General features: G+C 42.4%; 2 protein-coding genes across 7 annotated transcripts; both read right to left on the bottom strand.

Annotated features, from left to right (window-relative positions):
- Window positions 1–1,206: 1,206 nt before the first annotated feature.
- On the bottom strand, window positions 1,207–11,845 carry ubtf (upstream binding transcription factor). 5 transcript variants are annotated; one of them, XM_030408867.1, is made up of 21 exons: window positions 11,252–11,845; window positions 8,710–8,768; window positions 7,947–8,119; window positions 7,773–7,856; window positions 7,514–7,669; window positions 7,350–7,414; window positions 7,101–7,227; window positions 6,883–6,993; window positions 6,648–6,781; window positions 6,411–6,552; window positions 6,279–6,320; window positions 6,045–6,155; window positions 5,744–5,899; window positions 5,504–5,650; window positions 5,179–5,289; window positions 5,010–5,098; window positions 4,725–4,914; window positions 4,593–4,640; window positions 4,437–4,490; window positions 4,236–4,346; window positions 1,207–4,144 (listed from the first exon to the last, which is right to left on the bottom strand). In XM_030408867.1, exons 2-21 carry the CDS (start codon window positions 8,744–8,746, stop codon window positions 4,013–4,015), a joined length of 2,220 nt encoding a protein of 739 aa, XP_030264727.1. In that variant the 5' UTR covers window positions 8,747–8,768; window positions 11,252–11,845; the 3' UTR covers window positions 1,207–4,012. The 5 variants fall into 5 exon arrangements, with proteins under 5 accessions (XP_030264727.1, XP_030264728.1, XP_030264731.1 ...); XM_030408868.1 differs by lacking the exon at window positions 11,252–11,845 and adding an exon at window positions 10,986–11,245; XM_030408871.1 differs by lacking the exon at window positions 11,252–11,845 and adding an exon at window positions 10,563–10,964 and having other exon boundaries at window positions 1,207–4,141.
- Window positions 11,846–12,982: 1,137 nt separating this feature from the next.
- On the bottom strand, window positions 12,983–22,783 carry slc4a1a (solute carrier family 4 member 1a (Diego blood group)). Of its 2 annotated transcripts, XM_030408864.1 has the most exons (21): window positions 22,084–22,278; window positions 20,897–20,975; window positions 20,519–20,568; window positions 19,353–19,453; window positions 19,213–19,259; window positions 18,957–19,122; window positions 18,734–18,869; window positions 18,577–18,646; window positions 18,454–18,496; window positions 18,185–18,369; window positions 17,889–18,096; window positions 17,119–17,322; window positions 16,881–17,029; window positions 16,555–16,749; window positions 16,199–16,444; window positions 15,992–16,081; window positions 15,582–15,748; window positions 15,260–15,501; window positions 14,993–15,162; window positions 14,126–14,299; window positions 12,983–14,039 (listed from the first exon to the last, which is right to left on the bottom strand). In XM_030408864.1, exons 2-21 carry the CDS (start codon window positions 20,921–20,923, stop codon window positions 13,962–13,964), a joined length of 2,748 nt encoding a protein of 915 aa, XP_030264724.1. In that variant the 5' UTR covers window positions 20,924–20,975; window positions 22,084–22,278; the 3' UTR covers window positions 12,983–13,961. The 2 variants fall into 2 exon arrangements, with proteins under 2 accessions (XP_030264724.1, XP_030264725.1); XM_030408865.1 differs by lacking the exons at window positions 18,957–19,122; window positions 19,213–19,259; window positions 19,353–19,453; ... (1 more) ...; window positions 20,897–20,975; window positions 22,084–22,278 and adding an exon at window positions 22,779–22,783 and having other exon boundaries at window positions 18,734–18,775.
- Window positions 22,784–23,380: the final 597 nt, after the last annotated feature.

Here is a 23,380-nt window from a genome sequence, read left to right as displayed (position 1 = left end):
CGGCCAGTGAAAGCTGTGGTTGCTAGGAGATCTTGTGTGACGCAGGAAAGGCAGTATGGATGATTTTATTTTGAAGGTGCAATCCGTGTGCTTCCGTCATTACTGACAGACTTGCCATCAATTTAAGACATCAATAACAGAACATGGGGTTTTCGCTTTATATCTGTGATCGTTTGGTCGAGCCTGAGCGGTGGAATGAGGTCATCGGTACCAATAATGCGCACTATGTGGCCAAAAGTATATGGACAACTACATTTATGTCATATGTCTTTCCACAAGGTGGGTGTTAATCTGCCGCTATAAGAGTTTCCATTGTTTTGTGAAGGCTTTCCATCAGATTTTAGAATCTGACCAAAGGGATTACCCCCACATTACATTGGGAGAAATAATATATATTTATGGGGATTTTTATTAAGTTTTGTGCATGTTAAAACAGGAAAGCTGGACAATGGGCACCTACCCCAGGACCTCCAGAACTTCAGGAGTCCTTGTTTATTTTTCCTTTATTTAAAAAAATGTGTAAGTATGTAAGGGTCCTGCTTCATTGCATGACCTTGAAGCTCGTTTTGGGCAGAGCCCTGTTCTAAAAACTAGTAAAAACCTTAAAAACCCATTTTCAACCTGGGATCAGGGACCCCAACGTGGTCATGATATGAAATCCACACAAAGTCATTTGTTTTCCTGAATATATCTCCTTTAGAGAAGTAATGTATACTGTTACCCTTTCACATTTTGAAATGATTCAATATAGAGCATTTGAGAAGGGAAAATCTGGTTGTCTCATAAACATACCAGACAGGTGACAAGGGTTCACATGCACACATTGCTTTTATGGGGATAAGACCCAAAAAAGATTGTGATCAGGTGCCTTAAAGGATAAGCTCACCCAAAAGTGAAAGTTCTCTTATTATCTACCAACCCACATGGCAACGGAAAGTCAAGTGAAGATTTGTAGTCTACAAAACATTTCTGGAGCTTCCCACCATAAAAGTGTTGCAGTATTTTCCCTGGACAACTGAAGTAGTAGTTATTTTTTCTTCTCCAGAATACCAAGAAAAACCAAATATAAGTTTTCAGACACCCGAGCAGGTGCATTTTTTTTTTTTTTTTTTTTTTAATTGTCCACAGCGTATTTGTTCCCACATCACTGTGATTATCCATGTTCGGTTTGCATGTATGAGGTTGCAACACAACACACACACCTCAAACTGTTAAAGATCATTTTTATTTGCCCAAAGACTTGAACTACAAGGACATAAGAACACCCTCAGCTATAGAAAACATCAAATTTTGTCAAATGATCAGCAGTACAAACTTGTAAAGCTTTGCCGTCTTAGATATCTCTATAAACCAACAGAAGGGAGAGAAGAAACAACTAAAACAGGTGAATTAAACCAAAAACTCTCCCCATTGAGTGAAAAACTCACTGGCCTCAGAAGTCACAGATGAGGGTTTGCAAACTTAAAGCACTAACAAAACAATAAGCACTCAATACAAAAAACAGTATTTACAGAAAAATTACAAGTTTTTAACCCCAAATTCCTCTGGCAACTCAATTCCCCAAATCCCTTTTTTTTTTTTTTTTTTAAACAAACTCCTACAGATCAATATCAGCAATTGCTTTCTTCTTCCCTCCCCAGATTATTTAAATAGTCCAGGCTGGTTTTGTTTCAGACAGTGATGAGATTCATAATGATCAAAACAGTCCAGTACCAACAGATTAAGAGTCGCCTTGTACTCTGTCTGTGGACCCAAAAGGACAGTCACTGAAGTCCTGTCGTTTTTTTCAGGTAACCAATGACACGACAGCGCAGAGGGAAAATTATTAAAGACCTTTGGAGAGAAAAAAAAAAAAAAAAAAAAGATTGAACAATATCTACATTCATGGTGTTGGTAAGATGTCCCCACACAGGCACAAACATGCATGCTGCAGTCACATCATGGTATGCAACAAAAAACAGTAAAAACAGCACACATTAAAGCAAAGAAACACACACTCACACCCTCGTATATACACAGTTCTGTGCATGCATGCACACAAACTCACACAGAGGGACAGATTTACTTTAAGTGCACACTTTTTTGGGATAAGCATCAAACTAAAATCCAGATGGATTACAGTCAATACCATTTAAAAAAAAAAAAAAAAAAAAAAGAACCTTTGATGAAAACCCATTCAGTCCGACATCCACAAACGATTCCAGATGGATCAGAACACGACAATTAAAAACAAACCTATTAACAATTCAAACAAACCGCAACTAAAACGTAAAACAACGGTTCGGAGAAGAAACACACACCGACTGTGTGACGCATTCTTTAAAAACAGAGTCAGATTGAGCTAAAAAATGTGGAAAACAAGTGTTATCCCCTTCAGTGACAAACTGCTCTGGTCACACAATAAACACTGTTTATTACTGTCAGGCCAGACCAAACTGCTGAGTCAGGCAGAACTGTTTCAGACTGATGGATTTCTGTGTACAAGACATGTCAGTTAAGTTTGACAAATGACACACACACATGGCAATGGATCCTACAGCACCCATAGAAAGTCTTCACCTCCCTCTGGGCTTCTTTTGTTTCACAATCTTGAAGCACCATGGATGTAGTCAGGCTTTTTTGGGGCATAAAACCAACCAAATCATCAGTGTAAACATCAATACAAATTTAACTAAATTGTGTCTTATTATTAAACAAAAGTAAGAGGAGTTTAGTTCATAAGTAATTTGATAAAGGAACATTCCTGATGAACTGAAAACTAGCACTCAGGGTAAGAATACAATATTTCCAAGGCACAGAATAGTCTGCAGACTACAGTTGGGACAATAATTTGAAAGAACATGTACAGAATATGGCACAGCTGTCAATCTTAGAGCAGGCTGTGTGGGTTTCAAGAAGCACTCAATTATTTGGTCAGACTACAAACCAACAGAGAATTTGTGGCATGAAAACGTTGCTCACATATAGTTTATAAACACCTCAACCAACCGTTCTTTCAAAATAAAACAGGGGATACATTATCCATATTAAAGAGGGCGAAAGCTGTTTTATGCACTAAAGTCAAATATATTTGGAGATTTAATTTCTTGTGACAAATTTACATGAGATTGAAGTTAGTTTCAGTTCTGTATTTGAAACGTCTGCCAAGCTAACTCAATTAGAAAGCAAATGAGCAATTTCAAATGTTGCAGCATTACTTTAAAAAGTCATTTTAAAGACTAGCAAAGCCTCGTCACATCCACTTCCGTTCAACATTGCAAAACAATAAAACATGAAAAAGTCCATAGGGGGTTAACACTTTATGTAGGCACGCTTATCTTTTAAATGAGAACACGGGTACGTAACAAAATTTTCCAGCAACAAAAAAGACATTCATAATGGCTTGATTTTTTTCCTGAAAAAAATACCACCTCTTTAAGAACCAAATGATAAAATCTACATCATAAATTGAGAATAGAGAACAACGCAACAATGTTCTGGAAAAAGAAGAAAAAAAATAATAATGGAAACATTCTGAAGAGTGCAATTTTTCAGTACCCTGCACACCCCCCCACCCTCCCTAAAGTGATCCACCATACTATGTTCTTTGGCTCTATGAAGCCACCGGTCTTCAACTAATTACCAGAATAATATAATAAAACACTGGAGAGTTATTACTTCCCCTCTTGACATTAAAACTCTAACCTTAAACCACTGAACCTGTTTGTCAAGACTGAAATGTTCGTGACATCACCAAACCAGTGGGATGCTGTTTTTGGCATAACGTCAGCGGCCCTTGCTGTCGGATGACCGTCACACCGGGGAGGGAATGAAACTGATGTCGGACATAAGGGCAGGGTCCCTCCAATGAGAAGATCACCAACACAAAATGGGTGAGTGTGAAGTGGATGAGGCAATGCAGGGGCTCCCCCTAGTGGTGGGAGGAGAGCAGGGTTGGCACAGTGGCAGAGCTCCCTTGACTCTTGGCTCAGCTCAGCGCTGCTCAGTTCGTCTCATGATGACGTCGGCCATTTCAGTCCGAATCTGAGTCCGATGACCCCTGTGAATTTGATTCGCTGCTGCTGTCCTCTGACTTGTTCTCCTTGTCTTCCGCCTCGTCGTCATCATCGTCGTCGTCGTCATCATCATCATCATCCGCCTCCTTCTTTAAACAAGCAACAGCAAAGAATATATATTTAGCACCATCGGCTTCAGTTCTCTGTATTCTGACAAAGAGACACTCAAACTCAACTCACGTCATCTTCATCATCATCGTCATCCTCACTGGAAGAGTCTGCTTCGGAGGAAGCCTTCTCCTGCTCCTCCTCATCATCTTCGTCCTCATCATCCTCCTCCTCCTCAGTGTCCTGTGGGAATACAGATTTTCAGGTATGGATGATGACATCACTATGGCCGATTTAAGAATCAAGAAGAAGAATGAGAGAGTCGGTACTTACAGATTTCTTGGCCTTCGCTTTAGGGCCTCCTGGTTTCGCCGTAGTTCTCCTTTTCTGAAACAACAAGCAGTCAAACAGCCAACGTGAGATCTCAGAAAGATAAGAACTTTACAGAGCTAAGGTAGAATTTCTAATACAGTGAAATAACTGACTTACTTGAGAATTATATTCTTTGTAGGTGTTTCTCTCTTGTGAAGACAAGCTCTGTGGAAGGATAGAGGTGAATGTTAGATAAGTGCTGGAGTAGATTTGACGAAGTCCTCAAAAAAACCAACAACCACTGCTTACAGCGAGCCACTGTTCCAGCGTCACTTTGTACTGTCTCTGCTTCTCCTCAGCGATCTTCTTGTAGCGGTCCTTGTCCTTCAGTGGTAACCTCTGCCAGCGGCTGCCAATCTCTGCCATCCTCTCTTTCATCGGGAGGTGATTCAGCTCTCCATTGGACAGCATCTCCTGAGAGAACTTCTGATATCCGTTTCTAGAGTCGAAAGTGTGCAAAAATCACAACGTTACAGTTTCAAAAGAATCCAAAGAAAACCGAAAGCAACAGCATATTGGACACGACAGACTCACGATGGTGGTTTCTTGGGTTCACCCTCGAACTTCATCTTCTTCCCTGAGGCAATGGCAGCAGCAGGTGAGCGCATCTCACACAGGTCTCTCTGTTGTAGACAGTTAAATCAACGGTTAGCTCTTTGGGCAACATACAGATACTATGGAGTTCTATTGAATTACCACAAACCTCGTAGCGTTTCTGATCCTCTGCTGCCTTTTTAATCCACATAATTTTCTCCTTTTTCTCCATGGTGCCCCAGGTGGCTTCCATAGCTTTTTGCGCCTTTGGCCGGTCACTCTGCAAAACAGTTTCACATTAAATACACTTGTGGTAAGTATCTTATGTGTATTTTCTGTATTAATTAACCAAAATTACATTGAATTTCCAGGTTTATACCCTGAGCAGGAACATGGAAACCTGTGATCTATCTCCGCCTCTTTGGACATTTTTAGTATCACCCGTTACACCTGTGTTATGGTGTACAAAATTAACAGTTTGTATTCAAGCAAACCTTAAATCTGGCCAGGTAGTCTCCGATTACACTCTGCTGCCAGATGTCCTGCGCAGTCTTGGGTGGGTCCGGCAGACGACTACGATCCTCCTTCTCTTTCTTCTCTGACTCTGCCTTCAGGACTGTTTCTAGACGTTTATACTTCTCCTAAATGACAACAAGATAAGACAAGCGTACATATCAGGATCATATGCTCCTGTTATCCACAATGCATGTTATTACATTGCATTGTAAGGTTACCTTCTTCTTATCGGGCAGCTCATTCCACATGCGGGCCAGGAGTCTAGTGAGCTCGCTGTCAGAAAGGTCGGGACGCTCCTGCTGCAGTTTGGGACGCTTCTCCTCAGAGAAGATGAACATGGCTGAAATCGGCCTTTTGGGTTTCTCTGGATTGGCCTGAAAATTACAGAGCACAGAAATATCAGAAGGGGATACTATAACATCTAAATAAGCAACTAAATGATCATACATTGAACCTTTGCTGTCTGATAGCATCAAGCATCTAACATGTCGAGAACAGGACTTGTACACTTGGTCTTACCTTTGCTTTGGCGTTTTTCTTTTTGGCGGCAGGACTGCTGGCTCCACCGCCCCTCTTAAAACCTATCTTCTCCTCAGACAACACCCGCTGCTGCTCCTCCTCTGACAAAGACTACAGACCCATATGGCAGAAGAAAATACACATAAGAAAATGTGGCAGCAAAAAGCAGCAGTGACATGTAAACTATAAGCACAAATTTAAAAGACGACACAAGAGTGCAACCACGACACTTACACTGAGGAATCTGTTCATCTCAATTTCAAACTCTTTCTTCCTCTGTAGAAAATTGAGACAAATCACAGTTTTAGACACTATTACATTAATAGTTTTTTTTGTGTTTGTATGACTTGCTGGTTCTGAGCTCACCTGTTCACAGCGTTTCTGGTAGGCGTCCTTCTCACCCTGCTTCAGCAGCTTCCACCGCTGGCTGCACATCACCATACGCTCTGTGCTGGGCACGTCCTTCATGTTTGACATCAACTCTGCGCAGAACATTGAGTAACCGTTTCTGAAAGCATATGCACACAAAAGATTAGATTTAAATAACTCGCCAACAGTTTGGTGGCGTAAAATTGGCATCAAGTACTCCCAGCTGTGACTTACGGAGGGGGTTTGTCAGGTCGGCCGTCGGATTTGTCTTTCAGGTGCCTCTCGGCCTTGGTCAGGGTGGACTTCACGATGTCGTCTGCAGTCATGTTTAACTCTGGGTGTTGCTGGATGTACTCCCGCATTGTTTCCTAGAAAAAGGCAAACAAAAGAAAAGCAGTCAGCACTGAAGAAAGATGGAAGGGATGTCATCACTGTTCTTCATAATTCGACCACGACAGTTTAGTCTCACCTCGTACACTTTCCTCTGCTCCAGAGACTTTGTGATCCATTTGAGCCTCTTCTTGTCAGACAGCTGTGTCCACTGTTTTCCAAGGCTGTCCTTAATGTCTTTGGTGGTCGCCTGGTGTCAAAATGGGGTAAAATAAAATATTAACACACATGGTATTACGGTTACAGTTTAAGAGGGGGCATTTTTTTCATGTTGCGTTGTAGAATCTTTAAACTTACATCTGGGCGCGTCTTTAGAAATGCCTTCTTTTCATGGTTATACCACAGCTGTTGGGGTGTCTTGGGCTTCTCTGGTACATTTGAACCTTTCTTGGTCATACTCTCCATGAGGTCTGGGTGTGCTTCCCTGCATTTACACATCATAAGCCAACATTTAAGCACAATTATCATTCTTAAATATTCTAAACATGCAGGGCTAATATTCTCCCTGAGTCTACAACATGTTAATATGATCACTAGAACTCTCACCTGAACTTCATCATGCTAGTCACAAATGATTCTTTGTCTCTTAAGAAGTCCTCCACATATTTTTTCTGAAGACATGAAAAGAAAGCAGTATTTGTTGTTATAAAAACTGTATGAAATAGTACGAAGCACATATGTGTTAGTCGAGGTATCTGTTTTCGTCTGACCTTCTTCTTATCGGGCAGCTCCCTGTACTTCTTGGAGAGGATCTTAGTTAGGTCTAGGTTGCTCATCTCTGGGTGCAACTTTGCATACTTGGCCCTCTTTTCCATGAAGAAGCGGAAGTACGGAGTCAAGGGCTTCTTGGGGAAATCTGGATGTTTCTGTGTTTGACGGGAAAATAAAGGGGGGGAGGGGGGGTTTGAGATTTGAGTTCCACTAAGACGGCTGGGTTTTCCATTGCATGAAATATCGATTTTAATTCACCTTTATTTTCTTGCCCTTGTACGGATTTTTGATGTAGTCCTGCGCATCGACTATCAGCTCTGTGAGGGTCCTGAATTTACGAATCTGTGGATATGTCAGGAAAAAACACGCTAATTAAATGGAGCACAAAATAAACGATTTACGTCAATCAATGTATATCAATACATGACTGACCTCTTTTGAAACCTCCTGCCACTTCTGCTTACACATCTCTGCTGTGTAGGAATTGAAGGCCACCTTCTGCCAGTCGAGGTGAGACTCTGATGTTTTGTATTTTGTCAGGTCTTTCTGAGGCAGGGCTACTTTCATGGCCTCCAGCAGTTTTAATAGGTCCTCCTGGGCCCACACTAGAATACCAAACCAAGAGAAATGATGCAAAAAAAAGATTATTGAAACAATCAAAACATGCTGCAACTGTCTACTATGTTACAAAACTAGCATAAATGTCTCACTTTTTTCAAATGATGTCAAATTATAGAGAGATCCCTATCATATTTCACATAAAATAATGCAACACACGACTTTTATTGCATATACATGTACAAAAATACCAATATCCCTCTGTAATGTTGATCAGCATACATGACTTAACTTGTATTGCTATGTGGGATGAATACACAAAGTTTTAAAAACATACATATTTTTTTTCCCCACTGATCATTCATCCCCACAGCCATCAGATTGTAACTTGTAACTAAAGCACTACCTGAACAATCACCTTCCACTCGCCTTTTTAAAAAAATAATATAAAATCTTATTTTTCTACTCAACTTTATGTATATTTGTCTGATTTCTTATTAGCAGTACTTGTTGCATTTTGAGCTGTTGTAACAAGTGAATTACCCCGTTGTGGGATGAATAAAGCCCATCTTATCTAATAAAATCCAATCTAAAGAATAATAAATAATTCCCAGGAGTAAACTGTGGAATACCCCACCGTGGATTTGGGTCGTTGCCTCCATTGCTCCATTCATTTGTGGGTGTACTGTCTCGTATCTTCAAAAGCAACAAAAATCAAAAGTTATCAAAAACATCTTTTACAATAACAAACTTTAATAGAGACGCACACACAAAAGCATTAAAATCCATGAATATATGTTCTTTATTGGTGGTATAGCTGTGTTTTCAAACCACCGCATTTTAAGGATACTGTGATTTAAATGTGTAAATTATTAATAAGTTCGACGATGATTTATATTTATACGTTTTTAAAAGTGTTTCTGTTGGGGTGTAAAAGTATAAACTCTGCCGTTCCAGTGGTGGCATTTGAGATTCGCCTCGACATAATGGTTTATGTTCATTACACCGCCCCTTAAACGTTTACGCTACATGGTGAGACATAGGCTATTGCTTGTGACGGCTTCAAATCTCAAATAACACTGCGGAGGGCTTCAACTAGCACAACTAGCTTCGACAACGGGAGTCTTCGTCGAGCAAATGTTGCCAGTCGGAATTTTGGCGTATCAGTAACTGTCCTGATCCCGCAACTAAGAAAGTATCGTGGACACGCAGGAGCGACCATTTTCTCGCTCGGTCCACCCGGTAATGGAGGATTTTTCTGTCGGAACGGAGGGTTGGGGAGGATACACGGAAGGAGGAAGCGAAATGGACGTGGACGGACAGGCAGCTGTAGGCGACCAGCTGACCATGGACGGGGGATCTGCTTTCGGTCTCCGACGAGGGGGAATGGTGGCTTGGAAGTACTGCAGCCAAATGCGCCACTCACTCACTCGGTAGAGGCGCCTCATCACCGATGGACGCGGATCTAGCTCCGCCATGCAACCCTATAATCTTCCCCTCAAGTGTTTACCGGGGCTGGAGCGAGGACGTCGACATACAAGTCGCTTGCAATTAATAAATGTGTTTTGCGTGTATTTATTGAGCGCTTTAAGCGGGTTTCTGGCGTTTGCTGAGGCTGTTTAAGAGCAAAAGCCAGTGCATTCTTCAGCGAGGCGTAGCCGAGCTGTGCTCCAATGATGGCGGCTGCTCGTTGTTCATCGTGTCCTTGGTGGCCCCAGCTCACTGTGGCGTCCACGATGCGACCTGACTACGTGAAAACCTACCAAAATCCACATTTATTTCACTCAAACAGAGCCTCCTCGACGTTAAAGTTACACCTGGAGGCAATAGAATATCAGTTATGTTGAATTTCATTATGATTTTTTACAATATCGCAACATATGGATGGTAAAAACATTTGGGAGCTGAAGCATTACATGGCCAAGGGCAACTTGGCACGACAAAAGGGACTTCTCTGATATTAACTATATATATTAAAGCATTTTATTACAAAACTTTGAGCTTATTTAACAAGAAATGAGGGCAGACCTCCGGACTAACAGATCAAAACAGACATAATTTAAACTATTTTAATTTAAGCATTAAATTTAACCTTTTTTTTTATGTTGTTGAATTACCGATAGATTTCACAGAGAGTGAAAGAAAAACGAATTTTGAACAAATCTGCGATAACGTCCCCGAGATATACATTTCATGGTGGATGGCTGGAAGGACTTGCGGAGGCACAGGAAGAAAGAAGAAAATGGAAAATACTTCTCACGTTTGCCAAACATTACAGCCCCTTGACGAAACAGTTCGTTTTTAACCGTTACCCGCTAATGTTCTCATCCACGACACCGTGCCGTTAAAACTACGTCTAAAAAAAATATTCTAAGCCCAACCGCCGAAAGGAAACACGGTAACATCCGAGGCAGAGCAGCTTCACTGGCGCGACAAACGGCTCCAGGTCCGCCATGCTTCAGCTCAGCGCTACAAGGGGGAAAAACCTACCGTGACAAGGTCCAATGGCGCACTGCAAACACAGAAAACTCAGCTTAAAAACTAGAGCCAGGGCGTTGCAGTCTCCCTTCCCTCGGTCCAAAAGCGCATAAGAAAGATCAAGAAGGCGGGTTCTCCGAGCTCGGTCGTCGGCGGTTCTGGGCTAGTCAGTGAGAGAGAGAGGGGGAGAGAGAGGGCGAGTCTCTGCACGGTGAGATATTAAACCGAGATCCCTGATGGCTAACCGAGAGAGGCGGCTGGTTGTTCCGCCAACAGCCGCATGGAGGTCTCGGCGCGGAAACCACCGCTAATTCCCCCACGCTTAAAAAACCCCCGAAACAACCCGCATACAGCACGAAATGGTCGCGTTTCGATGCGGGGAATTTGCATTTAAACGGTCGCTCGGTGTAGTTTTGATAGAACCCAACGGTTTACCTCCCGGTCCGACATGCAGTTTCGTCCCCGCTGTAGAAGACAAGAAATCCGGCTATGGCCGACCTCGCCTGTGCCCTACCACAGCGGTCGGTTTATTTCGCTACTACAAAAGAGGTTACCGACCGAGCCGTTGTGAAAGAAAAACACCGCCATACATTTAAAATAAGATGGACTTCTGTTGTTTTTTTTAAAAGAAGGTTATTCGAGTTTGTTTATAGCGCACTCTCGCCGTATTGTGAAACCGAGCGGCTGTTTTGTTGGCTTACCTGCGTCTCGGCGTGAGCCTCGGTGTCGTTGTGGAGGAAGAAGGGGAGGGTTGAACGATAGCCAGCACTGCGCCGTCGGTCCCGGGCTCCAGTCCCCGCAGAGATGGTCCTTCCCCCCCGCCTCCATCTCACTCGCCGTCTCCCTCCACTCAACGCGCAGCAGCTCCTCTCTCTCCATCCAACCATTTCGCCACGCCGAGACATCCAGATATTTTTTCCCCGACCTTGTTTCTGAACCCAAACCGAGGGCGATTATTCTTTCTTTCACGCCCGCAGGCTCGCCGACTCTTGTCAGAAGGCTCCAGCCGAACTTTGCACCACGGAAATCTTTAGCGGGGCTGCAAGTTTCATGAAAGTTGTGCCCGATCTAATTTGAATTCCGCCCGATTATCTTACATACTCCCATAACTTAACATAAATAACAAACATTTGAAAAAAAAAAAAAAAGTTTATAATTTTCATCAACGTCAGATTTCCACTTTGGAGCGATCAATCTGAGAGGTCTTCACAGCAGCCTCCATGCATTTTAACATTGCCCGAATCCTCTTAAAGCAAATTGTAAGAGGCTGTTTGACAGCTTCATTTTGGCACAGCGTGTTTTTTTTTTTCTTTTCAACTCCACCTTGTGTGTTTGTGGGCGGAACCCCCGGCCGTCCAATCCAGTCAATCCGATTCAAGGAAAACAAATTACTTTCAGGCACTCGGCCTTGTTAAACCGTGCTGCGTTCGGGTGCTGTCGGAAACGTCGTGATCGATGCACCAAAGAACAGACACAGCTCTACAAAACGGATAGTGTGCAAATAAAGCTATGCCTTAACTTTACACTACTCAAAATTAGTTAGGGATGTCTTAGTGTTTCACTTGATTGTTTGTTCTATGACATATATGTATTTTTATGTTTTGAATGTATCCAAGAGTAACATGTCACATTTAATTTGACTTCTGTTATGTAACTGGTATCCCAATATCCTTAACTAAATTGCGTAGTAATATAAAATTCAAAGAAATAACACACAAAAAAAATGTAATATGGCCCTAATTTGGGAAATAATCCTAATCCTTTTTTAAAGGTCCAGTTTATTGCATTTTTTACTTAATTCCATCAGTTTCCAATTTGAAATGGACATTTTTCACCCTAAAGTCTGTAGATAGAAAATCTTTTATCTAATCTTTTCACCAATATTCTACTAAGTATGGCTGCTCATTCATATCAAATATACTACACGTTGGGCTCAGCCTTGTTTGTGTAGAAGAAGGTACCTTTTATGAAAAGAAATAATAATAAATGACAAATAGGAACTGGGTTAATGAAATACCGCTAACCTGTCGTAAGGTGCTATGATTGTACATTGTCAGCAGACTGAAATAAAATTTCCTAAAAATGAGGGAAGTCGTTATATATTATTGATAAATAACCAAATGTCTTTGAACAAGTGCTCTCCATGTCTATGACATATATGTCGATGTGTTATTCTGTCTCTCTGTGTAAAGAATTTGGATTGTTCGGACCTTGTCAGTCTGTCTTTACCATATCTTCACAAATTTCCGTAACTGGAGCACGTTAACACGTCAAACTGCTTGATGTGGTACTTTACTTGATTGCCCTGAACGCAGCATGCAGCTGAGTGGCAGGCATCTTGGTCCAATTGAACACTCCTCTCTTTTTACTCAGGGTAAGATGACTGAAGTGAGCTGTGAGTGATGTGAGATACTGTATTGTCTGAAAACAAGCACTGTTGTAGGCTGTTTTTATTTTCAATAAAGTGAAAATCCAAAGCATGTACAGTGTTTAAAGCACACAAACACATGGTAGAACATCACAAAAAGGCATAATAAGATACATTTACAAATTAGACTTTTTCCTGATCATATCATCAGTAAAAACAATCAGCTCAAGCACATATCTCATCATCCAATATCTAGCATACCTATTACCCATCGTTTAATTAGAAAAGCAATTACACACTCAAAATAAGATATAAGTGCATTACACATCTTTCTATACACATTCTAAAAAGGTCGGCTGAACAAGAAAGACCACGTTGTTCAGTAAACCAAATAAGGCAAACTCGAGTAACACAATTTAAAACTAGTTTGAGACTAAATAGAGGAAAGGCTACTGTATGTATGTGGAAACCTCATAGATATTCATCATTTGTGGACGTGTAAAGAGCTGAATGGATCAAATCTGCTTGCTTAAATAGTCAACATTAAGTATCACATTATTATGACGTGCAGATATACAATGTGGCATCACTGGTGGTCACTCAGATATACTTTTATGCTCTAAAAGAAGGAAACAAAAACAATACTATAAATATGGATTTGTCTGGCTTCTGAAGGGAAATAACTGCTCATTTAAAGAACTCAAATGTTTCTCCTGCATCATAAAACATAAAACAGCTTGAGGTAAGAAACCAAACAAAGGTCATTTTTAATCAACTAAAACAAATGGAGTCAAATGAAGTGATGAAATCTAATCTTGATTACAATATGGACTATATTATTGGGGCTCTGTTGGGGTGCAGATTCGCAAACAGATTCGCCTGCATTAAAAACGCATGATTTCTATAAATGAGAGGTAATTTCCTTTAAATAAAAATAACAGAACAGAACATTAAATTTTTCTTTTTTAAGACTCCTGATTACTTGTAGTCAATAATTGATTTCATTTATGTTTGTGGATGAAACATTAATGAAAAGAGGTTGTTTATGGCAGTGGGGACTCGTCGTACACGTCCTTCCCAGGTTCCTCCTCAAAAGTCACTTTGGCATCATCTGCGTCCAGCTGCAACAAAAACACGTCCAATTACAGCAAAGAAACCTGATGACGTTATAATGTTAATCTTGGCAGACACACAGAGAGGTACTTACACATTTCATTTCGAGGGGAGTGAAGAGAGTGCCGGTCATGGCCATGCGGAGAGGGATGGTGAGAATGAGAACGAAAGGCAGTGCCAGAGAAAAGGTGCTCATCTTCACCATCCACAGGACAGCCAGGCAGACCAGCTGGATCAGAGTGAAGAGATGCATCCGTAATGTCGACACCTGCACAAATGTACACAGGGGAGAGCATTAGCAGGGACAAACACAAAGATTAACATGAAAATTAACAGAATGCTAATTTATGGTAGGGGGATTTACTGGGAGATTGTCATAGGCGAAAAAGCACTACATTGGTGGAAACAGGAACACCTGTACAATTAAATGTGGCAGTCTTGTCCATGGAGGGATTTCTCAAAAGAATCATGAATCCCTGGGCTAATACCTTGTTGTTGGAAGGTCAGCTAAATGACTCCATAGAGATACTAAATGGCCACAAAGAAGATAAAAACAACTCCAAAGACCCACACAACAACGACAAAGAGAAAAACAAAAGAGATGTTAAAAACCATAAAGAGGTGCAAAACAGCTACAGAGAGACACATAAAAACCACAAAGGCACTCAAAACGACCACAAAGAGGTGTGCAACAATCAAAACGAGACACAAAAGGACCACAAAAACACACAAAATGAGCCAAAAGATGTGCAAAGCAACTACAGAGTAACACATCATGACCACAAGGAGACACAAAAGGACTATAAAGCAGCACAGAATGACCACAAAGGGGTACAAAAAAAGGAGACACAACATTACCATATTTTCTACAGTGACTTATCTCCTTACATGAGGGTGTAAACATGTAAATATGTTAATTATAAGAGTGAGGTTCTGGACTTTATTTGAGACTGTTGCATACCCTGGTGGCGTAGGCATCAGAGGGATGGTACTTCTTTGGTGTGATCAACAGGAGCATCCTGTCCCACATCTGGATTCCACTCAGAGAGGTGATACCCATGTAGAGGAAGATACCGAACAAGGCTGTCATGGGAATCATCTTCAGAATGGGTTCCATGTAAATAGAAACACCTGGAGGCCATAAAAAGGGAATGATTATCAAAGGGAAATGGTCATTTCACTGTGACCCTGCTGTGTCTAGGTCAGACCTGTAGATGGCAGCACCTACCAACCATGATGGCAACCAGAAAGCCACTGATCCTCTGCTCAAGCACCTTCTCAATCTCTGGTTTCGGGCCCTTGGACATGACGGTGAGAGCGTTGGCGTGGGTGACGGATCGCACAGTGGCAGCACTCAGCCAGGGCACCCCGAAAATAGAGGAGATTCCTCCCATGGTGACCAGGATGAGCAGATCCCAATGAAAACCGGATCCTTTCATCATCTTCCTTTCAGGTTTGCTCACAATCAGCCTAGCAGAGAACATTCAAAGTCTTACTTTCACTTCACATGAAGTAATATTAAAGACTGATGTGTTCAGCACGTGACTCACGTGGTAATCTGGGACTCCAGGAAGATGAGGATGAAGACAAGCAGCGCTGGGACACAGCTGGCGCCCATCATCCAGATCGGGAAAGGCTTCTTCTCTCCCATGGGGTTGATGAACCAGCCTCTGACTGCGGGGTTGGTCACCTCAACACCCTTTGGCACAACCAGTTTCTACAAGGGGACAGGATGATGTTCAGTTGGACCATTTGCAACCAAAGCATTAGAGAAAGACACATAAAAGGTTTGCAGAGATTTTTTATAAATGCAAGCTAATAAATTTTTTGTATTTCTTAATAAGTCTTTGTAGGGACGCATGACCTGCTGTTCCCCCCCCCCCCCCATGTCGGCAGCCCCGGGTATGAGCAATTCTAGAACTTATAGGGATGACTTAACTCACCACGACACAAAATTTACCTGAGTGTAAGCATCCTCAATGCTGATATCCACAGCAATCATGAAGAAAATAGCAATGGGGACACCAAAGTCTCCTATCAGACGACGGATCTGGTGAGGCAGAAGTGAGCAAAATTCAGCAAAGAAACATACATTTTGCAATGTGAATTACATTCAGATATGACTGCCATTTTTTTGTAATCTCCATAGATGGGAGATTGTTTTTACCGGGCCGGGGAGGAAATGACCAGTCTTGAAACTGCGGAGGAAGTACGCAATGAAGAAGCAGCCAAACATCAGACACATGGACAGCAGAGCAGTGTTGGGGTAGGGCCTTTCAATCTCCAGCTCGTGGATGGTAACGTTGCCATCTCCATGGAACTCGACGTGCTCCTTGATGATCGGGTGGAAGGGGTTTTCCGATGAGTCGTTCAGATGGTCGTAGTTCAGAATCAGAGGGTGGGTTTTGAAGATCTGCGGTGGGAAGTCAGAGGAAAGCAAAATAAGAGATTGCAAGTGAGGGCGTTACAGTGGTGGCTGAGGGGAGATCATGTCTGGGATGTGATGTGGACAAAGAGATGGACCTTGAAGAGCTTGCTGAAAGTCTCATAGATGAAGATGAGAGAGATGAGGATGGAGAAGATTTCCTGAGTGAAGCGGGAGATGAATCTGACCAGGAAGCTGCCTTCCACGGCCACGATGATGATCACGATCAATACCAGCCACATCCCCACCCAGATACGACCCACGATGTACTCAATGCCCTGGGACTTGCAGAACTAGTATGGAATGAATGAATGAATTAATGAATTAATGAATGAGAACAGACATTTAAGAAGAAAAAAAAATGGCTTAGTAACAATTTATTTTTGGTAAAATTTAGTTTCAACATCTGACAAATCATACTTACAGCGTAAAAAGCCTCCTCAAACACTAGCAGAGGTCCAGAGAAGCCAATGATGAGGACAGGCTGGGCGGAGATGAGACAGAAGATGACACCCTGGATGCAGGTGGAGACCATAAGCTCTGACACGCCCATCATTTTCTCTGTTTTGTCAGCTAGAGTCAGACGAGAGAGAAATGTTAACGGTCAATTCACTCCTGGAAATTAATTGATCCTTGGAGAACAAACAACATCTCTCTTTTACCCAGAAGCCCTCCAAAAGTGATGGCCGGGGACAGGGCGGCGAAGTAGATGAAGATGACGGCAGCGAGGACCTGAGGGTTCAAAGCGTCTGTGTAGTCGCTGATGTAGTGACGGAAACGGCGCTTGAGGTCCCTCACCATCCCACCGAAAGGATAGCCTGTACGGGCCAGAGGGTCCTCCCGCGGCTCCTCTGGAGCTTTATAAACTGCATAGGCACACACATAAAACTTACATCAATATTAATTCTGCATCTTTTTTTATATCGCTTTCAAGTCTTTTTTGAAATTGTTTCAGTTAGATTTGTCCCTTTCTGCTGTCTTGTTTTCCTTTCCTTTCTTTGTTTACGTTTTCTATATTTAACAATGATTGAGCTGATCTTCTCAAAGTTAAGAAAACATTTCCTTTGAAATTGTCTTGGCTCTTTTAGTGAAGAGGCCTGCCCCTGCCCACCTCTGTTGCCTGGTGAATGTCCTTTATTCGGTAATGTAGCCAGCAGTGAGGTAGATGAAAAGACTGGCGCTTCTCACATATCTGTCTGCTACACATACAGTCAGCAGCAAGTGAGCTCAGTTTAGAGGAAATAAACAGGAGGAAACAATGTTTTGAGACTTCTAACGGCTGAAGCTACTTATGTGCATCTAATTTGTGAGCTTCAGAGGTGGTGGTAGGTTGATTTTGTAAGCGTAAAAACTTTTGCTTTATCAAATATGTAATTCTGTGAGAAGAGGAGAAGGAAAATGAGGTTCTGTAAGAACCGCTCTGTATGCTGACCTTTGACCCTGTCGCCAAATGCAAGACGGGTGTCAGAGGGACGGACTCTTTCTCGCAGCATCCTCCTCTGGAACTGGATGATTGGCTCCAGCATCCCCTGATCTTGGATCTCAGTGGGCGGGATCACAATGCTGCAGTCCATGAAGTCAGAGATGGCGTTGGTCAGATCTTTGTCAGTCTGGGCCAGGAAGGCCTCCAGACAGAATACCTGTCGAGGCGCGAACACAGGAAGCTTTAATACACCCGCACCAAACTCAGGAGCTCAGGACTGATAGCAGGAAGGTCTTCTCTCTCACCCAGTCGGCCATCAAAGCGCCCATGGCACGTCCACTCTCTCTGTAGTCCATCCCGCTGTCTCTGGGGCCGACCAGCACGTAGACGAAGCGAACAGGGATGGGACTCTCCAGGGCTGACTCCATCACCACGGAGTCACTCAACCTCACAAAAGCCACCACTGGTTTCTCCAGGATGTCCAGGACACCTATGAAAAATCACCCTTTTTATGTAAGCCATATCTGCTCCAGAGGTGGAGACGCCTATGTGCACACAAATGACATGAACATACCTGAGAGGACAACTGAGGCCTCCATGTTTTCAGAGCCGTCTCTCTGCAGAAAAACATCAGCAGGTCAATAAATGTAATGACATAATAATAATGTGGATAAAACTGACAAAAACAAAGTCATACCTTCTTGGAGACGGAAAAGGTCTGCATCTCAATGTCTCCAGAGGGAGTAACCACAGGACCCTCAGACTGACTGGAAGGACAGATAAAATGAGCATAATACGCAGGCTGGACACACTTCTATGGCATTGTCTTGTAGTTGACAGAGAGGGAGGAATACCTGCGTCTCATGAGGAGAGCTCTCAGCAGGCCATCCCGATCGCTCGCACGGATCTCATTCTTGTTCAGCAGCTCGTCGACCACCTTCTCAGCCACGGCGGACAGACTGCCGGCGTTCAGGTCGAAGATGACGGCACCTGAGCACATTTGAGTTGCTTTTTAATTGGACATACTCACCGAACACTGAACACTGATTTCTGCTTCATTTAAGTTGTAAAAGTCACCTGTGCTCATGGTCTTGCGGAGCTGGAGCAGACTTTTAAAGGTGAGATAGGAGACATGAGAAGGACCCCATTTGCCTGTGGCGGTGTTGAGGTTCTCCTCGTAGCCCATCCAGCGGCTGGTCTCCTGCCAGCTGTTGCCCTGGAGCTCATTCAGCTCCACATAGGCCTGTGGTAATAGAACATGGTTGATTAGAAAAACACAGGAGCAGATAATGTTGGTTTACTTTAATGATAGGTGGGAAGGATGTTGACTAACTTGAGCATCCCCTCTTGTGGTGGCATTGGTGTTCACGTTCATGTAAGCTGAAATAAGGACAGAAAAGTGTAATGTGCACACATGTAAAAAAGTCAAATCAAAATCAAGTGACAGCTGCATGTTGTGCGAGGTGAACCTACCACCTGGTTCATAGGGGATGACAACGGCCTCCATAGGTGGCTCATTGTCCTCCTCCTCCTGCATCCTCGACTCCAGGTCATAGATCTGGCCCAGTGGGGTCCTGGTGGTGAGGAGAAACAGAAACATCGAACCATTCTCTCTTGTTTTTTTCTTAATACTTCAAATCAATCTAAGAAAGAGTCTCAGTTCAGGCTGATCAAGTGCTCCATAACCTCCATAAAGTTTGGTTTTAATGCGATTCTCTCCTCGGCCACAAGAGGGCGAGATTGCTTAAGGGATATCTTATCAGTTACTGCTTTGTCGAGAAAGTTTCTGTGCCCTGAGTTTAGGCTCACAGGCCTGTTTACCAAATGCAGTATGAAAAAAAAAAATCTTCTCAAGGAGGATGGGCCTACGCGGCTACATCATAGAGGTTATTTACCACTTTCTGACTGTCACTGACGTCAAGATTCATGTTAATATGTCTGTCAACTGAAAACCTAAATCAGACAGACAATGTCCATGATTCAACATAGCTATACCCTGATTAAAATAAATCAGTCAATCAAAAATAAAATTTGCATCTGGTGGCGAAGCAAATGTGCACTTTTGGCTTCAAGTAGAGCTCAAAACCCCATACATTCATTTTTTTGGGTCACTTCAGAAAAGCTGTTTACATTACATTATCACCGTATGCAGCTGTTATGATGAACATGCTATTCACACACTTAGCAGTCTTGGAGCGACATCAGCTCTCACTTGAACTGGTTTTTCTGGTCACATTATAACTCTAAGACCTGTATGTACTGCCCTTTTGGCTAAGGTTTGGTCTCCACCCACTCCTGAGGAAAATATCTAACTCAAAACAACGAGCTGAAAGAGGCTAACATGTTTGGTAAAGTTGGAGGGAAATGCCGAATCTGTCATGGCTGTGGGTTGATCATTACATTAAACCACATTACGCAAAGTCATCATCGTTTAAACTATGATCACATCACTTTAACTGCTTATCAATCCTATATTTAATATTTTGATTGGAGGGATTTGTATTGGTGGCCTGACATTCTTAATTCAGGGCAAAGACCCATTAGCTTTATCTTATCAGAAACAGGAGCAGTTTCCCAGCATAGTATACAGTCATCTAGAAATACTGAAGTGCTGCTGAAACATGAGAGAAAGGACTCACAGTCTCACTGGAGAGGGTAAGGCTGAATCTTCATAGGACATGTCACTGCCCTAGACAAGAGGGAAGAAAAAATGTTTAACAGAAATTGAGCAGTTAAGGGAAATATGTATATTGCTGCTGGATTTATTGAATTTTCATTGAATATATGAAACTCCACAGTCTCCATCAAGGCCAATTTCCCAAGATCCCTTTATAACCTCCACCAACTGTAGGGCCTTGGTGCTCTACTGAGCGCCAATCTAGTTTATTTGGAGTGTAAATTTCCTGAAATGTTGTCTGAGCACACAACTGTGGAGCTTCAATATCTCAATATATCTGGCAATTGTGAATATTGATGACGAAGACGGTAAATTGTAAAAGGTCAAAAAAAACACCAACCTCCTCAAAACTGAAAGCGTTTTCCATGGATGTTTTCAGATGTTGACTCTTCAAACTCTCAGCTACTCTTATGCATTCCCTGAGACAGAAAAAGAGTAACGTGGATTATTTTTCTTGTTGCAATTTTAGCAAAAGAATCATTATTTTGTAGTCAAACTCGGCAGTGTGTTTTCTCTACTGTGCCACCACAGAAGCCAATAAGAAACCTCGTTTGATGCTACTTTGAGCAAGATACCGCCATCTACCATGACTGCCTGCAGAGCCACGGTTCAGGACAGATAGTTAATCAAACGCTGACAATGTGAACTACGTTATAGTTTAAAAAGAAGTTGCACAGAGCCTTATCTCTGGGTTACACCCGTCTCCAACCAGACACCTCTGTTCTGTGCACTACAGTACAGCGAAAAACTTTTAAATGCAGCTACTGTAACGTCAAGTAATATAAAATAACTGTTAAAAAAATACATTTACATTTAGACAGAATTACAAAAAAATTATAGGCTATAATTGCTGTGAAATTAGAGTGCACGTGAATTTCACAAACAGCTGAACAAGTCGGGTGCATTTGTGCAAAATTGTAGTCAAAATCAAGGTCGAGTAAAAACCAGACCCAACTCCACTTTACAGCTTTACATGTGCATAACATTGATAAATAAAGATTGATAGTAATGCTCGAAAGACACAGATCTACAGGTATGGCCAGCACATCTGAGCGTGTCATGGTGCTGCATGTTGGGAACACATTGGCATTTAACGGAAACAATTCTTGACTCTGTAATCAGTGAAAGTGATAATAAAAAAGAAAAATATGCATCTGAAATATTTCTTGGGGCCCAACAAATGGTGAGAATCTTCAGTGGCTTCTACTGTCAGAAGCCAATAATTCCACTTGACCTCAACTGATTATAAAATGTAACTGAAATTATCTGCAAAGTAAATATGTGCAGCAGATATCTTTGTTTGTAAGTGTTTCTATTATTTTGTCCAGAAGATTATTTCAGCTCAAGATAACGTCGACTGAGTTCCCGCCTTATCTCACAAACATGGCAGAGACATAAAAAGTTACAATATCCTGCTCTCCTATCCGGTTACATTCAAATATCTCTATTCTGTTTGATCTCTGCCATCCAGTCCAGTGGTACCACAAAGTGTGTCTGACCCGTGCCCGGAGTGGGCCACACCCTTACCTGCATGCAGGTCCTCCCACCTGGTCTCCAACGCTGGAAACAGGACGATCTCTGTTCTGTCAGCCCAGACGAGCCTGGTGATAAAGTGAGCCGGGGGGGAACCAAAAGATGAGTACAGAGAGAGAACGAGAGGAGCGGGAACACCCATTTGAAACTACGTCGGCACTAAGATGCTCTGTACCCCTCAACCCCTCTGGTTGCTGAGCGACCTGGCGGGGGGAGGGTGGGGGAGATAAGGCCTGTGTGAGTGAGAAGCAGCCCTATCATTCAGGGACACCTTGAGGAGGGATATCCCAACCCTAGTTTGGCCGATCCGCCCTCCCAGCATGAACCAGTTCTGAACGTGGATGGGAGCAGTAAGAGGACCAGCAGGCCTAACTTCATCATGTCTGAGGGGCACACTGGGGGGTATAGAGGGTGAAAAAGGGGGCAACTTACTATCAGGGGGAGAACATCTTAGTACGTCATCTTGTTTACGTACTTGGGATTCCCTTACCATGTTGAGGGGAAGTCCCTCTCCCCTACGATCATCTCAACGAAAATGATGAGATAAACACATTAAACTCTACGATTTCATTACAGCTCTCAAGCTGGCTTGGTTTGTCTCCAGCACATGTGACATGAACATCCTCTGCAACTGACTGGAGTGGAGGTGGCTGCCGGTGGTCCAACCCAGACTGATAACAGACACTGACGAAGAGAACACTAGAGGTGGACACAGCAAAAAAGCTAAAACTTACAGGAAACTGTAAAAAAAAACATCATCCGAGACGACAGGTTCTGCAAGTTCTTTGCAAGAATAAAAAAATCATTTATTCGACTTGTGACTAAGTTCAGCGGAATTCAGAATGCTTTTATTTGCACACATGAACACAGAAATAATCGAACTGCAAACAGAAAAAAAAACAGTCCAAAGCTACTTCTCTTGTAGAAAGAAAATGTAAAGTAAACACAATAAAATACTTGAATATGCACCTACATCAGAAAAAAAAACACATCTGCATATATCTGACCTTTCAAAAGTGTAACTTTTAGACACAAAATGTCCCCTTCTTCACTGTAAAGTCCAATTTTAACTGAACGTGCACTGGAGGATTCAGGGTTCCACTTCACACTTGCTGTATGCTGAATATTGGACTTGGATTGACTCAAATGACCTGTGATGTCACCCTCTTAAAATCAGATTTTCAGAGAGAGCAGAAAAAAAACTTAGACTTTGGCAGTGAACGTGGAAACGGCCCTGCATATATTGTTCTAAACAGTGAAGCACTGAACGGTAGGAGCAAGAAGAAAAACA

Source organism: Sparus aurata, chromosome 23 (assembly GCF_900880675.1).
Source record: "Sparus aurata chromosome 23, fSpaAur1.1, whole genome shotgun sequence".
NCBI lineage: Eukaryota > Metazoa > Chordata > Actinopteri > Spariformes > Sparidae > Sparus > Sparus aurata.
Note: the sequence above shows the minus strand (reverse complement) of the source record. Positions and strands in the feature narration are given on the sequence as shown.

What these genes read in the sequence shown, in the direction of transcription:
- ubtf (XM_030408867.1), bottom strand. Translation starts at nt 8,746, where the DNA reads ATGAATGGAGCAATGGAGGCAACGACCCAAATCCACG. An exon ending in AGATGAACAGATTCCTCAGT is followed by an intron (nt 6,156 to 6,278) that starts GTAAGTGTCGTG and finishes ATGGGTCTGTAG; the next exon opens with TCTTTGTCAGAGGAGGAGCA. An exon ending in GAACCCAAGAAACCACCATC is followed by an intron (nt 4,915 to 5,009) that starts GTGAGTCTGTCG and finishes TTTCGACTCTAG; the next exon opens with AAACGGATATCAGAAGTTCT.
- slc4a1a (XM_030408864.1), bottom strand. Translation starts at nt 20,923, where the DNA reads ATGGAAAACGCTTTCAGTTTTGAGGAG. An exon ending in GCTCTCCTCATGAGACGCAG is followed by an intron (nt 18,647 to 18,733) that starts GTATTCCTCCCT and finishes CTGTCCTTCCAG; the next exon opens with TCAGTCTGAGGGTCCTGTGG. An exon ending in CTGGAGTCCCAGATTACCAC is followed by an intron (nt 15,502 to 15,581) that starts GTGAGTCACGTG and finishes GTTCTCTGCTAG; the next exon opens with GCTGATTGTGAGCAAACCTG.